General features: G+C 39.8%; 2 protein-coding genes across 2 annotated transcripts in view; one reads left to right on the top strand and one right to left on the bottom strand.

The window, feature by feature from the left end:
• The window catches only part of lim2.5 (lens intrinsic membrane protein 2.5), a 5565-nt gene extending 4414 nt beyond the window's left edge, over positions 1-1151 (top strand). Inside the window, exons 3-5 of the mRNA XM_037676803.1 lie at positions 78-227; positions 416-550; positions 1001-1151. Of these exons, the coding sequence (XP_037532731.1) occupies positions 78-227; positions 416-550; positions 1001-1062 (347 nt within the window). The 3' untranslated portion in view covers positions 1063-1151. The remainder of the gene's footprint in view (positions 1-77; positions 228-415; positions 551-1000) is intronic.
• Positions 1152-1393: 242 nt separating this feature from the next.
• si:ch211-231m23.4 (free fatty acid receptor 2) lies at positions 1394-2296 on the bottom strand. Its single transcript, XM_037676802.1, has one exon. It carries the CDS (start codon positions 2294-2296, stop codon positions 1394-1396), a length of 903 nt encoding a protein of 300 aa, XP_037532730.1.
• Positions 2297-20673: the final 18377 nt, after the last annotated feature.

Below are 20673 nucleotides of genomic sequence, written 5' to 3'. Positions count from 1 at the left end.
AGCTGTATTAAATTTGAATGAACTGTCAAATTAAAGCTTTGTAAATTTGTCCTTGAATTACTTTCTCTCCTTCTCAGCCTACTGGAACGCCACTCGAGCTTTTATGATCCTGTCCGCCATGTCGTGCTTTGCTGGCATCATTGCAGGAATCCTCTCCTTCGCTCACTTCTCTGCCTTTGAGAGGTTCAACCGATCATTTGCTGCTGGCATCATGTTCTTTGTTTCAAGTGAGTTGTAGATGCTGTAAACCAGTAACTCCATCTTTTTTTTTGGCTCTCCTCACATGAAGAACACAATAATGATCAGATGATTAGTTTATAATGCAAAGTTCAGAAAATGTTAATATTGCAGTTACCCCAGTAACAGCTGAGCTTTAGTTTTAAGGACATGAATTTTCTGATGTTCTCCACAACAGCTCTTTTTGTCCTGCTTGCAATGGCCATTTACACCGGTGTGACGGTGAACTTCCTGGGCAAGCGTTTTGGTGACTGGCGTTTCTCTTGGTCCTACATACTAGGCTGGGTGGCTCTGCTCATGACCTTTTTTTCAGGTTGGTTCATGCGTGCACATGACAGATTATGATGCAGTTACTACATTTCACTGAGGATGAACAAAATGTGCAGTCTTGAACAATTCAGACAAAAGACATGCAAGCCATTCTATTGAATATTATAGAATATAAAATAAACTGTTGGCGTTTGTTTAGATTTTTATTTACAGAAATTCTCATTTTCTCTTATTATAAAACAATGCACTTGTAAATATCTGTACAATTTCAAATTAACCAATTTTACAAAAAATGTTTTTTTTTTAATCATGCTATGTACAAAAACATGTACATTACTACTTGTTTCAAAGGGTTTTAATTGCTTTTTGTAAATATAATTTAATTCCTGGCTTGTAGTTATCTTATTCTTATTCTGTCTGTCCTTTGTGAAAAAACTGGTAATGATAATAATTGTTTCTGTCTTTAAAGCTGATTTTTGTTGTTGCCTTACAGGTATATTCTACATGTGTGCCTACAGAATGCATGAGTGCAGAAGAGTGGCCGGCCCTCGTTAAAGTAGACCAGGAAAAAAAAAAAACAAGTAGCAGAAAATGATGTCACAACTTACTGATGAATAAACTGTGGAAGCTTGCATATCTACAAACATATCTTGTGCTTTTGTTCTAAATAGGTTAACAACATTTTGAGGTGGACTTCACATAAACATTAAATAAACCTTGATCCCATTTAGCAAGAAGGGACAGTAAAAACATGTTGAAGGTGTTTAAAACAACTAAACGAATACATGAACAAGAAATGACAGATTATGAGTGTGCCTGTAATTTCAGTAAATATTAGCACATGAGCTCTGTGTTTACTTACACACATTAACAAAATGTTTCACTCTCAGGTAGAACTAGTGCCCTGCATCTGTCTCTGTATTGCATGCTTCCTTAAAATGGATTTTTTGCTGGTGCAATGGAAGATTGAGGAGGAAAAATAGAAGATGATGGGATCAATACATGCATTTAATGTACTGAGCAGCAATGTGTAGTACCTCCACTGTGGGCTTTTACCCTGGAAGTAACCCAGTAAATGAGAAAAATTGTATGGCAGGACACAAATGAGGAAGACGGCAAGAGTCCCTAAAGCCATCCCAATGGTCTTTTTCTTCTGCATCCTTGAAATCCTGGGACGGCTGTACAGAATCAAAATCAAGCGCAGGTAGCAGTAAGTTGAAATCAAAAGCGGCGCGAGGCAGAGCACAAAGAAGAACTCTAAACGCACTGGGAGGAGAACCTCCAACTGCTTCTCTGTGAAGTTTTCATAGCAGACAGAAGAGTTGGAGCTGGACATTGACGGGTGGTGCTGGATGACGATCGTGATGCTGCAGTGTCCTGCTGAGATCAGCCAGATGGCCGCACTGATGACGATAGGGTACACGGGTTTCTGCAGTTGTTGATAGGTGATAGGGAAAGCCACTGCTAAGTAGCGGACCATGCTGATAGCCATCAGCAGCAAGGAGCTGGTGTAGATTGTGGAGAAAAAGGTGAAGGCGGTGATGCTGCACCAGACGTTTGACAGATTCCAAGTCATGCCAGACGATGCCTCGTACATCTTGAGAGGAAGAACGATCAAGAAGAGCAGGTCGGACACAGTCAGGTTCAGAAGGAGGATGTCTGTTGGACGTGGTTTGCAGTAGATCTTGACACTGAAGGCATAAAGAGCCAGGAGATTGGCGGGGAAGCCAATCAGAAACGAGATGATGTAAACTGATAGAATGACCTCAATTTTCACCACCAAATCCATTATTGACCTGAAGCACAAAAACAAACAAACATATAAAACAGTTTGTTGTAAGAAGACAGGCAGCTTCTTGCATGTTCACCACAAATGTAGATTGTCATTAATTCTTATAATCAAAATTTTAGAACTATAAAATCAAATCAAACATATTTATATAGCATATTTTAAAACAACTGTAGACCACAAGTGCTGAAAAGAAAAAGAAAAAACCTACCAAGGATAGGAATACTGTTAATAATATATGACATTAAAAACATTAAAATTATATTTGAAAAAAGTAAACTCCATGCTGTATTAAAAGCCAGTGAATACAAATGAGTTTTAAAAACAGCAAAAGTTGAAGCCTCTTCAGTATGAAGGGGCAGCTGATTTCACAGTTAGAAGCAACATCAGAAAAGGACAAGAAGCCCAGACATCGGGACAGTTAAAACCAAACGGTTGTAAGATCTACGGGATCAGAAGGGCACAGAGGGCTGCAGGTGGTCAGACAGGTCAGGAGCCTGTCCAGCCAGGGCCTAATAGGTGATCAATAAAACGTTTAAATCAATTCAAAAGGGAACATGGAGCCAATAAAGGGAGCCAGCACAGAGGAGATACATTTAAGCCTTTTCTTTGTACTGAAAGATCTTTGAAAGATCTTTAAATGTTCAGAGATTCTTTTTAGCTTCACACGGGAATCAGTGAATCTATTTTCAGCTGCAACTCATCAAGTCATCTTAAATGTAAGCTTTTAAATTTATTTGAACCATTCTTTGCCCAAAATGGTTGTTTGTCTCGTTTGTCTCTATGTGGCCCTGTGATGGACTTGCGACCTGTCCAGGGTGTACCCTGCCCCTCGCACTGTGATTGCTGGACATGGGCACCAGCGACCCCCGTGACCCAAAAATGGAAGAAGCGAGTAAAAGATAATGGATGGATGGATTCTTTGCCCATTGTAGAATGGCTATTTAACAAACTTCAATAGTTTCTCAAAACAGGAAGTAGGTGTACAGGATTAGTTTTACCTAAGGACCACATGTAATAAATAAATTACTCCCCAATGTCTGCTTTTTATGTGACGTATTCGCACGGGATAACCAAAGCTTGAGCTTTAGCCGAAATTTATGGACATCTGGATATGATGTTAACGTGCTGCATTGTCACGACTGGGCTGATCCATATAATGTGCTTAATATGTGGGCCGGGCCGGTCTCAAGATTTGATGAGGTTTTACAAATCAGCACAAAGAAAACTAAATAAGAATGCACAATAAAATTGTGTTAATCTACTTGAGGAGGAGGCGGGTCAGACTGGCCGATTTAAAAGGTAAATAAAAGCCATGTTAAGCTCAGATGGACAACCTGTCACTGGCCGCTCGCGTCCGCTGACCCACCGGTTGAAATGGACTTGCGACTTGTCCATGGTGTCCCCCACCTTTCTCACAGTGATGGCTGGACATGGGCACCAGTGACTCGCTACCCGAAAAGGAAGAAGCTGGTAAATATAATGGATGGATGGATGGATGGATGGATGGGTCAGCTGATCACTGGCTGCATGCGCGCGTCTCCACACCTGTTGTTATTTGCGGTGAAGGAAGTAGTAGCATCTACAAAAGCCAAAGCAAGCAGCGCATTCATTTGAAATAGCCTTGTTCTATATTTTTCCAAAAGATTTTGCTTAAAACACAAAACAAAAACTGCCTAATTACATATCGGCTCTCGTCCATTTCTGTCCAAATCATAGAGATGCCTATTCGCATTGGATTAGTATTATCACAGGACCTCGGAGTTCAGCAAAATATAGTAGGCAATTTGTGGGGGGATTTTTACTTTACAAATTTCTGACATGGCTGATTTGCACGGGATTAACAACACAGACAATCTCCGTAATTATTACAAATAGCATGTGGTCCCTAGGTAAAACTAATCCCGTGCGAATAGGGCTGTTTGTGTTTATTGTACAGTGTTTTTAGTCCACACAGGGTTAAAATGATACGTGCAAGATAAAATGTATACATCCCTAATATTGTTTTGGTAAATGTCCCTTAGCAAGTTGTACTTCAAACACACTCTATTTGTAGCCATCAACAAACTTCTGGCATAATTATCTTTTGGATATTTGATCACTCTTCTTGGTAGAATGGGGAGAGTTTAGTTGCATTGGTTCATTTCCTGGCATGGATCCAGCTTTTAAGTTTAGTTTACAAATTTTTCTTTGAGCACTCTGGTTTCCATACGTAGGGTCCACCTCATTTCCTGACAGCAGTGACGTACTGTACGATTGTCGGCTAAGCTTAAAGCTATCTCTTGTACTGAGACAACACCTATCAGATCTACGGCAGCTGGTAATAGACTGCACCAGGAGAAAATGGTGCTAATTACTGCTCCAGCAATGGCTACAGGGATGTTGCTGCTTTGCATTTAAAACAACTTTTAAAGAAAACATAGTTCTATTTTGTATAGACTTCGCCCTTTAAGACTGTCGCTAGTGGGTTTATCTCTAGGCGCGCAGTGCGGCACTGAAAACTTTAGTCCACCTGCTGTGTGGGCCTTACCCCCGGTCCGTATAAATTACGGTGAGACCGGGTAATCGGCTCCCATTTTTTCTTCAGCCAGCTAGCTAGCACTGTCAGACGAATGAAGAAGGAAAAGTTATCCAATTTTGACCGGCACAACCTTTGCTAAGGATGCCTGGGTTTCTACCACGCCAACCTCCTGCCATCCGGGTGAGCTCTTCCTCCCAGAGGAGAAGCAGACGAGCAGCCTTGTTCAAGGTAAGCACCCAGGAGTGCTTTTCTGTGGTGGGCCGCTACCTGCTGGACGACGCCATCGCCGTTTCTAACGGGGTTTTTTCCCCCCATGGTAATCAAATGATTTCCTTGAATAAGGCAATGTTAATAGCAGCCCTGCTGAATGTTTTTCCGTGGAGGGCTGCTACTCGCTGGACGACACCACCGCCTTTTCTAACGTTTTTTCCTTGTGGTAATCGAATGATTTCCTCAAATAGGCGATGTTGGCAACAGCCCCGCTGAATGTTTTTCCGTGGAGGGCCGCTACTCGCTGGACGACGCCACCGCCTTTTCTAACGTGTTTTTTTCTCGAGGTGAATTGGATGATTCCCTCGAAAAAGGCGTTGTTGGCAGCAGCTCCGCTGAGTGTTTTTTTTTTTTTTTTCTGTGGTGGGATGCTATGCGCGGGCCGACGCCACCGCCTTCTTTGACGCAGAGTCACGCAGTGAATCAAATAATTATTCCGAGAAAGGCGATGCGGAGCTGCCCCTTCCCTCCTGGAGAGCGTAGTGATGGAAAGCGAGTGGCCAAGCGGATGCTCAGCCACCTCGGATCTTCCCACGTCGGTGACCACACCGCTCCCAGCCATCAGCGCCCTCCTCTCGGAGCTGCCTGGCATATTCCAGGACGATGTTAACACAAGGGATTTTCTGTCCCTCGCCTCCCTCCGCCCTGATCGGATGATCTGGCGGCAAGGTTGGCTCCGCCCCGGCTCGTCACCCTGACCCCATCTGGCCTCGCTGTCCAGCTGTGACATCACACTGAAACGAGGCTGCAGCTGGGCCCGGCAAGCTGAAGACATCCGTCTCCACATTCGCCTCAATCTCCAGAGTGGAGGGTTTTACCGATCGGTGTTTCTTCCCTCAACGTAATTACGCACACAGAAGGCTGAGTGATGAAATGGTTTTTTGTGCAAGCAGGTGTTTCATGTTGTGTCTGAATGGACCCAGTGAGGCATAGACTACATCCTGCTTCGCCTTTAACCCACTAGCAACAGTCTTAAAGGGTGAAGCCTATACGAGATAGAACGTTGGTTACGTACTGTAACCCCAGATTCTATGAGTGTAGGCGTAGCCCTTTAAGCTCTGGGCCTCACTGGTTCCTAATGGCTGAAGAAAAAAGCTCTTTGGGAGCTGATTACCCGGTCTCACAGTAATTTATATGGACCGGAGGTAAGGCCCACACAGCAGGTGGGCGTGGACTAAAGTTTTCAGTGCTGCGCTGCGTGCCTAGGGATAAACCCAATAGCGACAGTCCTAAAGGGCTATGCCTATACTCATAGAATCTGGGGTTACAGTACGTAACCAACGTTTTGGCTCTTAGAAGAACCCCAACATTGTAACTGAAACAGTAAGTCCTAAACAGATAAGCGAGCCCAGCTGTACAGACTTAGTGTTGTCACTGACCTGCTCTGTTTTGAACCTGGTTGTAACATCTGGTTTACCATCAGACACACCGGACTGTGGATGTGGATGTGTGAGGACATCAGATACACGTTTTGAATATTTGTTTTACTTTATTTCACTAACTTCTCTGTCTTTGCAGATGAGAGCATCAAGCGGATGTGGTGTCTAATCTCTGACAGTGTAGATGTCTCCTTCCTGTTTGTGCATGGGTTCATCATTGTGTGTCCAAGTGTGTTGTATGAGTTTTTTGGTGTTTGTTATAAATTGCCTTTGCACTGGACAACCTCAGCTGCACCTTGGCTCTCCTCAGGATTTGTCTTTTGAAACCTTTTTTTTCCCCAACTTTATTGAATTTTAACAGTTTGACATAATCATTAGGACAACGAAAACAGTGATCTCAGATAAAAGAGAGAGAAAAGGTGAGGGGGAAAAAAGAGAGAGAAGAAAAAAAAATTGCTGGTTTCTCCCCAACCCTAGCCCACCCTGAGCCCACCCCAACTTAGGTCCAAGGACGAGACAAGCATGTAACGGAGATCCAGTCTCTGTATTACACACAGTAACACTACATGTACTCACACATCTACCCATCCACACACATTCTAAAACAGGAAATAACAAATAATAACTATAATAATAATAATAATAATAAATCCAAATAAATAAATGAAGTAATAATAAAAATTAAAAAAAGGGAAAATAATAATAATACTAATATAAAAGTATATTGAAAAAGAGATAAATACAGTAATGGATGAAAATAAAAGGGCCTATAGATAGTTTAATTTGCCTCCGTATCAGGGAGCAAGATGATGGTCTCTACTAAAGAAAGGAAAGGTTTTCAAATCTCCATAAATTTGCTGGTAGAGCCTTTAAGTGAAAATCTGAGTTTTTCCAGCTTCAGGTTGTAGAGAACTTCTCTCACCCAGTGGTCATGAGAGGGAGGGACGCGTAATTTTCACTTAAGTAAAATAAGTCTGCGAGCCAGAAGAGTGGTGAAAGCTAAGACTTGTTTCAGAGAACATGAAAGGCCCGGGTCTGGGGGGATGCCAAATGTAGCTGACAGTGGATTGGGAAGGATTGGCTGATCATATGCTTGACTAAGTGTTTTAAAGATGCTACTCCAAAACCCATTTAACTTAGGGCATGCCCAAAACATATAGGTATGATTAGCCGGCGACTGATCACACCTTTTACAAGCGTCACTAACTGTTGAGTACATTTTCGCTAATTTTGCATTTGTGTAATGCACTTTATTGAATATTTTGCACTGAATAAAGGCATGTCGGGCACAAATTGAGGATTGGTGAATTAAATTCTTGGCAGCATCCCACTGTTCCTCCAATAAATCTGCGCCAAGCTCCCCCACTCATACTGTTTTAACAAAAGCTGCAAACTTCGAGATATTATTATTAAGAGAATTATATAAAAATGAAATAAATTTTTTTCGTTGTGGGTCTATTTCAAGGAGAGTATCTAGAAATGTTTCAGGGGGTCGATGAGGAAAATGTGGAAACACCTTTTTGACATAATCTCTAGCCTGAAAAAAATGAAAAAGATGAGAATTGGGTAATTGGAATTTAGATGAGAGCTCAGCAAAGGATGAAAAAAGCATTGTTGTTATATAGGTCCTTTACAGTCCTAATCCCCTTATCATGCCACAGGCTGAAAACTAAATCAGTGACCGAGGGCATCAAATTGCAACTTTTGACTAAAGGTGTTTGTATCAAGGGCCCATGCAGACCTAGCTGTTTTCTGAATTGGCTCCAAATAGCTAAAGTCCCCCTAACTATAGGATTATTTTCTGCCAGGGAAAAGGAAAGAGGAAGCTGAGAACAAAGCAGAGAGGACAATGAATAACAGCTAGATGCTTTTTCAATTTGCACCCATGCAGGTAAAGCATTACCATCACACCTCCAATATAATAGTTTCTGTATATTACCTGCCCAGTAGTATTGCCTGAAGATGGGAAGGGCAAGACCACCTCACACTTAGGGGACTGTAGCACAGATTTACGAATTCTGGCAGTTTTTTTGAGACACAAGAAATTAGATATCTTCTTGTCCAATTGATCAAAAAATGCCTTTGTAATCAGTATAGGAATATGTTGGAAAAGATACAAGAATTTGGGGAAACAACCATATTGACCAGGTTCACCCGTCCTACTAGAGACAATAGTAATAAAGACCACCTGTCAAGATCTTTCTCCGTGCTCTCCAATAACGGTAAAACGTTCTTATTCATCATGTTAGTCATAGAAGAACAGATAAATATTCCTAAATAACAAAACCTTGTATCTTCCCATTTAAAATGTGAAATTTAGCTCGGAAGGTTTTTAGTCATATCATTTATGGGACATAATTGACTTTTTTTGGTAGTTGAGCTTATAACCAGGGAGTTTGCTATATCGTTCTATGATGTCAAACAACACTGGGAGTGATGTACGAGGATCACAAATGTATAAGAGCAAGTCGTCCGCGTAAAGGGACACCTTATGGGTTACACCTGATCTTAGAAAACCCTTAAATCCCTCCTCAGCCCGCAACCAGTTGGCAGGAGGCTCTATTGCAATAGCAAATAACAGGAGAGACAGGGGGCATCCTTGCCTAGTGCCCCTTCCAAGAAGAAAGGGTGAAGACACCACATTATTTGTTCTAATTGAGGCCACCGGTGAGGAGTACAACAGTTTAACCCAAAGGACAAAATCATTATTAAAGCCAAATCTAGCCATTACTTCATATAAAAAGCCCCATTCGACACGATCAAATGCCTTCTCAGCATCGAGAGATATAACTATTTCTGGTGATAAGCTACCTGGTATGGTATGGTATGGTATAAAGTTTATTCATTTTAAAAAAAGTATAAAACAATTCCATAATATAAAAAGATACAAGAGATTTAAAATGAAAGGCAGCAGAAAGAAGAAAAAATCTTATTATCTGCCCCTTTTTTCAAACAATTATTTCAATCATAATAATTTTCAAGTAACAGAACAAAATGAATAACTCTTTCTAATTTTCTAATTCTAATACAAAAATCACACTAAGCTACTTCTTTTTTTTTTTAACAATTCAGTTTTGATCTTTTTCTTAAATGTACACATTGACTTGGCATTTTTAACATCACTCTCTAGACCATTCTACAATCTAATTCCTTGGATTGAGGTAGACCTTCCCTTCAGACTAGTTCTGAATTTTGGTTTGACAAATATCTCTATCCCCTTAAGATTATAACAACTTTGCCTTTTGACAACATTTATTTGGACATTTAATGGTAATGTGTTATTTTGAGCCCTATACATAACTGATACCTGGTGTATGGATAATATTAAGAAGATGTCTGGTGTTATGAAATGATTGTCGTCCAGTAATGAAACCTGTCTGATCTAATGAAATAATAAGGGGGAATATTCGCTTAAGACGAGTCGCAAGAACTTTAGATAAAATTTTCAAATCTACATTTAGGAGGGAAATGGCTCTATAGCTACTACACAATAAGGGGTCCTTATCACTCTTAAGGATCAGAGATATTGTAGCCTCTGATAAAGTATTAGGCAGACGGCGGTTTGAGAAGGCTTCATTATACGTCTGTCAAAAGTGGTGCCAGGAAATCCATATTGACCTTATAGTATTCTGCAGAAAAAACGTCCGGGCCAGGGGATTTACCCGAGTTTAAGAACTTGATGGTTTCTCACACCTCCAGCATAGTGATAGGTCCACCTACACCCCTCATCAATTCACTATCTAACTGTGGAAAGTTAATACCATTAAGTATCTCATGCGAACATGGAGGAGATATGGAGGTATACAATTCTGAATAAAATGATGCAAATCTTTCATTAATTTCACCGGGATCAGATAGAATCTCCCCTGTAACTGATCTGATGAATGGGATTAATTTGGCGGTTGCCTCGGCTCTTGCTTGGAAAGCTTTCCAGTTTTGTCATCCAATTAAAAAAAAACGCTGCCTTGTCTTGGTTAACTGAAGTAACACTGCCGTAGAGGTACTCAGACTGAAATCGGTTCGGAGTCAACCGTCAACGTCAGCTATTATTTTGTGTTGTTCAAACATAATATTATTACGAATAAGTATAGCCGTTCCTCTAGCCTTGGCATTAAATTTAGAATGAAATACATGGCTAATCCAACTTCTTTTAAGTCGCATTATCTCTCTATTAAGAAGGTGTGTCTCTTGTAGGAACAACATATCCCCTTTAAGTTGCTGCAAATGAGCCATAACCTTAGTAATCTTGGTGGCATTTCCCAAACCTCTCACGTTCCACAAAACAACCCTCAAATTATTGCCTGTGTTGGACATACTTTACTATTTCTGAAGAGGTATACACATTGTGGCATGGCAGTCTGGTTCTGGATCAAAGGAAACTGGCACTTGAGATATCGTTGGCAAACAACTGTAAAAGGAAAAGGAAGAGAGAAGAAGGAATAAAAACACACACACACTCACGTTCACATCCACACAAGAAGCAACACACTTATCTGGACTCACAATCCCTTTAAGGCAAACACAAAGATATAAATGTCCATCGCACAGCAGGGCATTCCCTATCCCATGCAAGACTTCCATCATTATAGAGCAACACCTTCCTCCTCCCATAACAAAATAGGTCACTTGCAGAAAGGCAACCAATTCAAACAAGGCAACCACACTTTCAATCAACATGCTTATAGAAGAACTTCTGGTCAACTCAGTAACGAGCTTAAAGCAACATAATAAAATCAGGATATATTATATTGGCTCTGAATAAGTAGTCTCTTAGTAATCACCACATTATAGAGTCCAGTCTCTGTAAAAATAAAGCCCAGAGCTAATCCTGATTATAATGATAAATCCAAATAATAATAAAGTAAAGAAATGCTAGAACCAGTTTGATTTAAACAAACTATTATGAACAACCTGAGTTCAGATAGTGGCATAGTGAATACCAATAGTGTACAGCCTGGATCTGTCTAATAATTATTCCACTGGTGGGCTTGAACTGGACGAATGAAGAGAGCCAAGATAACACCTGTCATCTTCAGGTGAAGCCAGGAACTTCTGTCTCCCATCCCCCGGTCATGATAAACAGTTTGGCTGGGTAACGCAGTGCAGGCTTTAGTCCCTGATCATAAAGTTCTTTCATTATTCCGCGGTAAGCCGAGCGCTGCTGTAACACCTCCGGGCAGTAATCTTCAAAAATGTGAAACAGGGTATCCTTATATTTTAACTTGCCTTGCATCTCCTGGCCTTTGTGTGTAATAAGCTCCCTGGTTTGATAATTGTGGAAACACACAATTACGGCTCTGGGTTTCTCACCGGGGCCTGGTTTCGCCTTCCGCATCCGGTGGGCTCGGTCCAGCTCCGGAGCCTTTCCCAACGTATCTTCCTCGAAAACATCCAGAAGTAGTTGAGAGAAAAATGTTGTCGGACGCGATCTTTCTGCCCTCAAGAAGTCCCACCAATCTAGCATTGTTGCGGGGGCTCCTACTTTCCAAGTCGATTAGCTTAGCTTTCAGCCTGTTGTTCTCACCAGTCACCGTCGTTAGCTCAGGTTGAATTGCCTGTATGTCATCGCCCATGGTAGTGGCAGCGGTTTCCAGAGATGAGATATGCTGGTGATGGGTAGAAATGATGGATTCAAAGCTCTCTAATTTTGTTTCGAGCTTTGTGAACGCCGCATTGAACACCGCTGGGAGGGATTTCTTGTGATGTGCTAGCGTAGCCGTTAGCACCGCCATGATGTTCCCTTCGTATTTTTTTTTTTTGCTCTTCTTTTTTCGCTCTGCTGGTCATTGCCTAATTAATCGGTCACAATTCCACTAACACACAATAGTTATTGTTTAATTCACAAACATGTAGTGAGCTTATAATAAAGTAGTAGTGTTAAAGGTGGGAGCTTCAGAAAGTGCGACTACTCCAGCTTGTGGTCCAACCAGAAGTGCCTAAAACTTTTTAATAAAGATTTTAACATATTTCCTTAGATGAAACTTCCAGGGTTGAGTTGTTGGTTATTGGTCACTCCATCTAACTCCCCCTCTTTAAAACTGGTATGGGTGGTCGGCAGTCACCATCACGAATGGACTGCCGCAGTCTTGCGGTCTTGGTGGTTTCTGGGCTGTTCCTGAATATTCAGATTGACTTGCTTTCATCTGAGGTTGACGGTTTGAATCTTTCAGATCCTGACAAAGTGCTGACTCTGAATAACTTCTGCTTAGGTACAGTTGTTTGATATGATAATCTTGGAAAACTAAGTTGTTTAAAAATGGCTGCACAAGTTTCAATGTTCTTCTGAGCTCTTCACAGAGTTCCTTGGACATTTTTATTGTATGGGTTTGTTCAACAAGTTTTACTAAATCACAATGTAAAACCTTCTGCTTCACATAAAAAGTGGATATGCTGCATGTGTAACTTTGACCCTGTGTGGATTAAAGAAAAGCATCAACAAATTCAAACCTCTGCACCCACTTCTTGTTTTTAAAAACCATTAAAGTTGTATTTTGCGTAACAATTTCAATCTGAGAAAATAAATCACAAAAAGCCAAAAATCAAAATGGTGTTCATGCACACAATGAGTATAAACGCCTTATGGAATTTTTTTTTAATTTTTTTTATGGGTTCGGTTCTATAGTAGTACCAAAAAAAACTATGAAATGTTAACAGCAGAGAACATACTCCTATAGAATAAAATATCCAAAATTCTAGGGTAATAAGATAAATACATTTACTCACCTGCTGCAAAACTAAACGTTTAAAAATGTTACGTCCTCTGCCAAAAAAACAAACTGCTGCTCTGTGCTGATTATAAAAGACAGTCACTTTATGTCAAGAGTTCAAAGATGAGTTGATATAAAATGTCAGATGCCTGAAAGAGCCACCACCTGGTTAATATTAACTAGTATGCAAAACTGTAGCACATGTATAATCCCATGTATATTATTGGAGGTATTCGTCTATGAGCTCCTTCCTGAAATACATTCTGAACTTGAAAAGTTTCTGTTTCAACAAACCACAAGCCTACAATAATTAAAATCCCGTCTCAGAGATGAAGTGACGTTTCTTTCAACTTACTGATTCAAATTAATTTAAATTATGTGATTGATTCCCGGCAATTACCTCCAGAGTGGTATTACGATCAAACCCGAGGTTCCTACAGCAGAACAGCTTGTGCTGACATTTCCTTTTGTCTATCAGCTCTACAACAGGAAATTATCATAACTTTGTATGTTAAAAAAAAAAAAAACTTCAGGCTATTTCTTTAGAATTCTAAACTCAAATGCAAATATAACCGCACACGTTTCACAAAATGTATTGAAAATGTGACAATTAAAAAAACTTTTTTTTTAGGTTTTAAGCAAAACTATTAAATTATAGAAGTTACCGTGTCAAATCAGCAGTGGGTGTTCTGAGATCTGCAGTTTAGAAAGGTTTCCATGCTGGAGTTTACATTCTGTAAAACGTCAGATGTTTCATATTAACACGTTGAAAGTGCCGCTTGAACACTATACTTAACAGAAAAAGCATAAATTAACTTGTTTCTTTTAACTGCATGTTTTGTTCTACTTGAAGTTATCTGCTTTGAATTTCACCTTCAATTGAAACGTTCCCCAGTCCCTGCAGTGGAGTGTCGAATTGTTCTGGTAATGCAACTCAGATCTCACGTCTTCCAATTCATCATTATCGTAAATGTAAGAATTACTGTTCTCCTCAAGTATTGCTTCAGGTCTCTGTTGGTTTGAGTGATGGGCTTGTAATCTAATTACAAGCACCAGAGGAACATTAGGAGAGAGACATTTGGAACGTAAACATTTAGTAAATCTTTGAAACGTGGACATTTTGATCTAATTTCTAAATGCAGTCACAAGCTTTTTGTTCTCTGTTGACTTTCAGTCAATATAATACAGAGATAAAACCAGAACATATTTTTTAGTTTCCTTGTTTCATTGCAATAGTTTGTAATGAAACTGAAACTTAAGCAGTTTTATTTTACCTCCGTGGACCTGCTTCCAGTTGAATGTTGCCAAAAGAGGACCTTGAAAATAGAAGCACAACTTCTCAACAAGTTTCTATTTAAAACCATCTGCACAATCTTTATGCAACTATGATCTATGTTGCGGAGCACAAGACACCAACCTGTTTCTGGAATATTTTATTTTCAGACACATCACACATCCAAACAGCAAAATAATCCCAGCAGCCATTGAGCACAATAACCACATCAGCAAAGAAGAAGAAGCTATAAAATAAAGAAAAAAATATTAGTAAAGAAAGGGGTCACACACAAAATAATGTTAATCAACTGTAATGTAACTTACGAGGTTTTGGCAAACTTAGATACAGTTGTTTGGCGTCGGTGCCATATTGGTTCCAGGCGATGCATGACACATTGGTCTGGTTGATTACTGGCATTTGCACTTCCACTGATACTATAGTGTTGTTAAAAATGGAAATAGTAGGGTGCAAGAACAGCAGACGGTGATTTCCATCAATATTCCAGGTTATTAAGGGTTTCGGAAAGGCATCAGCATGACAGAGGCACCTTATAAGGTCTCCCATCATGCTGCAGGTGGACTCTGGAAGGATTACTGGAGCGTCTGAGAAATCAGAATCAGAATAAGCTTTATTATCACTGTACCAAAATACCGTGAGATTATGTTCATACAGTCATCCGAAAGATGGACAGAGTGCACGTTGTTGCTGCCCCTGAGAGCGCGGCCCCTTAGCCTTTTTAGATAAAAAAGTGGAAAAGGCTATGAGGATAAGATAGTGGTATTACCAAAAAGATCTCTTCACATCTGGTCCTTATCAGGACATGACTTAAGACATCAAAAAACTCTGCCAGCAAGCACATTTATAGACACATTACATATGCATTTGATGACAAGACAGTGAGATTTGTCCATGAAGCACTTCCAGATAAGCCATAGTCCTGATAAGATGTTGGTGTCAGCTGGTACAGCTCTGATAAGCATTCACAGAAGTTATCGGGGGTGGGGGTGTGGGGGGTTGTGATAGACAGAGCTTTTCCTTAGTGTACACAGATCCCAGGAGAAATTTGATGTCGGCCTGCTTTGAGGCCAAACAGGGGAGTCAGATTCAGATAAGCCACAATTGTTTTTTTTTTTGTTTGTTTTTTTTCAGGCAGTCTGTTATTTCTCGTCAGTCTTCAGTCCTGCTGGTACTTTCGAACCAAAATGGTCATATTTGTGGGCATTTCACTGGTCTGTGCTTATGAGACCCCTCCAAGTTCGTCCCCAACATGCTGGCGAGTCCCAGAAGCCGCAGGTGGCCTGTGATTCTCACAAATCACTTCCATCTTACGGTTTAGCCCATAAATCAGATGATTTTGAGTGCTTCAAGCACGAACCAAACCGTCACACAGACTCAGCAGTTTTATGGCTGAAACTGCTGCCACCGTCTTCTTCAATAGCCAAAAACAGAGGTATCCGCCGGTGCCAAAAAGGAAACACCCTGCTATCATGATTCCAATTACATACTAAACATCTTCGGCGTCCTCCTAAGACAATACGGAAAGGCACATCAGCTCCCAAACTCCATATGGATCCATGACGTATCCTGCCACGTGCGTCTCTGCGGGGCTTGAGGGCTCTCCAGGACCCTGTGGCTTTCTTGAAAAGATTTTATCGATTGCGTTGAAAGTCCTGCTGACCAGATCCATGACAGTAGTGTTTTGTTTCGGAAGATGTGTAAGGAGCTCCGATACACAAGACAGAGAGCAAAAAAGCAAGAGGAAAACAGGAGAGGGAAGAAAATGCGTCCGCCTTGTACAAGAGCAAGAGAGGAAATGATCTGGAATGATGGCATAACATTACAGATTTATTAATACGTAATTAAACTTTGTTAGTTTTTTAAATGTCAAACACTATAATCAGGTCTGACTTATACAAAAAAATAAACTTTGTGATTTAGCCTTAGTCTTTTCATGTTTTTTATCTGCTATAAAATATAGTAAAAGGAACACGACAATGAGGGCTGAGGTGAGTGCAGTACAGAATACAGATGAAAGTAGATTTCTTTGAAAGAATACATATTGTCCACTTCTTTGCAAAACAAAGTTCAATACAAAGCTTTTGTAAAATATATTCCTCAAAAGTACTGGCTGAGCTATAGCCATTTTGGTGTTTGCTAAGGTTGATCAGCTGTGGCGGCCATCTAGAATTGGATTTTGTCCACATGTTAATCAGGTACAGATGCACATGTAGTTACATTCAAGAACTTTGATTAAAAACTATATCTTAGTTTATGAGATATTTTACTGACAGACAAAGAACCTCAACATCTCAAATGTATTTTTTTTTTTCATTATATAGCATTATGCATTTTTAGCATAACAAGGATGCAGAAAAGTTTTTGAGGTACACAGAAAATAAGTTAAAAACCTCTTCAGCTTGTAATAAGGTCATAGCAACAAATTGTTTTGTTTTTGTTTTTATTGTTAGCCACGATTCAGCCATGTTCCAAAAAGTTGTGACCATCAGGGTGATCCTAAACCTTTTGCACTGACAGTTTTTAAATCTATAATTTTAACTATGATTTTTTTCCTAGTTGTAGTTGCTTTAAAACAAAGGTTGTTTTATTACACTAAGGTAATTCTTAAGTTTTATGTTGCAGAAGAAATAGAAATATTAACGTATGTTTTCATACAGTGAACAGGGAGATCCATCCAGTCCGAGTGACCCTCTCCGATATTGTTTTGAGCTGCGCAGGACAGAGAAGTCTCTCGTGTGAGGTGGTGGAAGGACATTGTTCTCTGAGTTGAATTTGTATTGTTGTTTATGCCCTTTTGTCTTCTGATCCATAAATACGTGTGTGGCTGAGGGTTACTGTTAGCAGAGCACTCTACAGTCACACTGCCTCCCTCCATCACGGCATCCTTTTCCAGCATCCGCATCATCACAGAGACAGGTTTATCTGTGGATATATAAAAAAATCTCAACAATAAAATGAATTCCTAATTATCCAACTCTTGAAATGTTCATGAAAGATTTTCTTACATAAAATGATTAGTACTTTCTCTTGGCTGTCTGTGACCAAAGCTCCGAACTTTGCAGAACATCTAATTTTGGTGTTGTGCACTTTATGTGTTGCTCGTCCTCGCAGTGTTTGTTTGTATTGCCAGTGGCCATGTGTTTCTTTGTTGAAGTTCAGCAAAGTGAAGTCTTCAAAAAAATGACTTTTGGTCCAAAAAAATGATGGAGACGAAAATGGGCAGGTGTTCCAAATGCTACAAGTGGCTTCTACAATTTCACCTTCTACTATCTGCTTTTGGACAGACATGATGGGGGATTTTCTCTCTAAAAGAAAAAAAAAACAATTAACTTTTTTACTATCAACACTGATGCAGTAAATGCACATTAAAGTAACTGGGCACCTCAGACTGAAAGGAGACCCTAAAATTGATTGTAATTTCCAAATATTTCCTTACCGACACTGATGGTAACAGTTTGATCAAAAAAATGTTTTGTTCTTGTCGATCCGGGGTTGACTGACACATAAACTTGTAGGTTGTTGTCAGCACTACTCAAGTTGTCAATCATCAAGCTGCAGTTTCCCTCAGAAGCTTTGCCCAACAACGAGGTCCGTCCTCTGAACTGGGCTTCCACTTTCTGAGGCTGAAGTCCATCATAAACCACAGGATAACGTATGTTATGGTACTGGTGCCAAATGACCTGAGCGTGAGGCTGTGTAAGACACGGCACCACAACACAGCTCCCCTCCACAGCTGTAACTTTGTGCGGTACACTGATGCTCAAGCATCTCACCTGCTGGAAAACTGAGAGGAAAGAAAATGTAACTTGTGGTTGAGTCAAGTTTAAGATTATATTTCTAGTGATTTTTAGAAAAGGAAACAAAACATGTGCCTGACAATTTGAATTACGATGAATAGGGTTTCTACAGCATTTGGATTTGTTCAACAAGTCAAAATGCTGCAGTGGCACGATGTAAAAAAAACATATAGAATTGTTTATGAATGTGTAATATTATATTTAATAATTGCTTTAGATTATCTAACAAGGTTGAGTCGGGTCCTCTGGATGAATTCTTCTTTGTTGAAATGTTTTGTCTTTTATCCCAAATCCTTCTTCGATCTAAAGAGCTGCAAGCAAACTCACACAAGCCGAACTGTCATGATCAGCGGCCCCCGCTGGCCCCCCATCTGCTCACTTCCCTGCTCCTTCATGACATGTTATGTTTTCTGCCATTCTGGTCATAGTTTCTGTTCATGTTTATTCTCATCTCCTGTCAACCTGCACCTCTGCCTGCTCACTTCACCACACCCCCTCAGCCTATCACAGCAATCAGCCCTGATTTCACTCATCTGGTTCACCTGCTCTGCACCCTTCATAAGATCCTTTCTCCCTCTCTCCACCAGTGCACCCTTCTTAAGATCCATTCTCCCTCTCCACCAGTGTGAGATTATTACACCTTCCATTGTCCCTGATTTTCAAACCCTCATAGTTTCATGCCTAGACCTCAAGCCTTGCTCTCTGGATTATCGACCTCACGCCTGATTAAAACTAATTAAACATTTTTTTGATTGATATTTTACAAAAATAATAAACGGTTTTTAACAGTAAAGAGGAACCAAACATGCAAAGAAAATCCATGTTATTCTTATACTATGTATGTTGGAATTATAAAGTTAAAAATATGCTTTTAGTCTTACAGACAACAATTGTGTGTTTTATTTTTTCCCCAACAAGAAATGTTTTTTTTTTTTTACAAGCAGATAGTCAAAATAAAAGCTTTACAATACCAGTGATTATGTCTAGCAGCCGAAGCAGCCGAGCAGCTCCCATGATGACAAAAATCGTCTCTTTTCAGTCATTAAATCACGTCTAAACCCCTGAAACACATGAAGTTCAGAAACATTTCAGCAGTTAGCGCATCATGACTTTGGATCCCATCATTTCAGCACTGGTTCTGTTTATTTAGGCACTGAAAACTCTGAAATCACCATTCTGATCCTCTACGATGTGTTTAAATGTCTCTGGGTCTGTCTAATCTTCTAGAGTACCAGTATAGTATCCATAGTATAAACTACTTAACAAGAAAGTATATGGTTGATGTAGAAAAGAGAGCTTACCTCGGCAGAACAAGTGCTATATAAAAGTGTGTACTGGTCTGTTACAGGTTTAAGACCACCCTTGAACCACAGGCTAGTCCCCCCCATACGTGCTCTCTTTTTTTATTTAGTCTCAAACAGGAAACCAGTGAGCTAATTTAAAACTGTTATGTGAACAAGCGAGACTTTCTTTTTTCATATGATCTGCTAAATCAACACCTACAGTATGTGTAATACAGTATGACAGTTTAAAGAACTTAATTTATGTCATACAGTACTGTTGTCATGTGCACTCAAATTGACCTTAATGTTTTTTATTACCTAATTCCAGGTTTTTGCAGACATTTTTTTGTAGTACAAAAAATAATGTATAATTTGCAGCCATAGAGCACATCTGATTCGCAGCTGCGGGAGTGCTCAGAGGGAGGACTCGCTGTGCATTTCTTCGAAAGTTAACAAGATAACCACCTAAAAACAATTATTGTTTGCTCGACATTATAGCAAAGGTGTTTCTCAGTTGAACGTTTCCTTAATACATGCACTTTAATGGTCAAATCAGCTGCATTTCATCTGGGCTGCGCGGCGAAATGCAGCTGATTTGGTGTTTGCTCCAGGAGTTCCGAGCAAGATGAAGGTGTCTTGTATGGCAAGTGTCTCATTAATATCCACTTTTACCTATTAATGAGACACTTGGCTTTCCATATTACTCTAACCCCCTCTAGTGGCTGAAAATGGTAGTGTTCAATATTTTCTATGTCAGAATGAATGAAATCGTTAGATCTCAGCCAAAAATTGGGTTATAAATATGGGGAAAAAACATAAATAAGTCACTTTGCTGTATAAGTCACAAAGCATGCTAATTTATGCAAAATGATGCGACTTATACAGTAAAAAGTACGGTAGGTATTTTTGATGAGAATTTACTATATTTGTTCCTAAGACAAAAAATTATTATTTTAATACTTTAATAAGCCTATGGTCTTTTAGGTGTAAAACATAGTAATTTAAAACAAAAAAATTATAAATAAAGTATATAACCAATTAAAAGGTGACATGCTGCTATTAAACAAGATAATAAGCAACAGTAAACTGCTCCACTTTAAATATAAGGCTGGAGTTGGTTCAAATC

The sequence above is a fragment of the Nematolebias whitei genome, chromosome 5 (assembly GCF_014905685.2).
Source record: "Nematolebias whitei isolate Nwh7 chromosome 5, NemWhi1, whole genome shotgun sequence".
NCBI classification, from domain to species: domain Eukaryota; kingdom Metazoa; phylum Chordata; class Actinopteri; order Cyprinodontiformes; family Rivulidae; genus Nematolebias; species Nematolebias whitei.
Note: the sequence above shows the minus strand (reverse complement) of the source record. Positions and strands in the feature narration are given on the sequence as shown.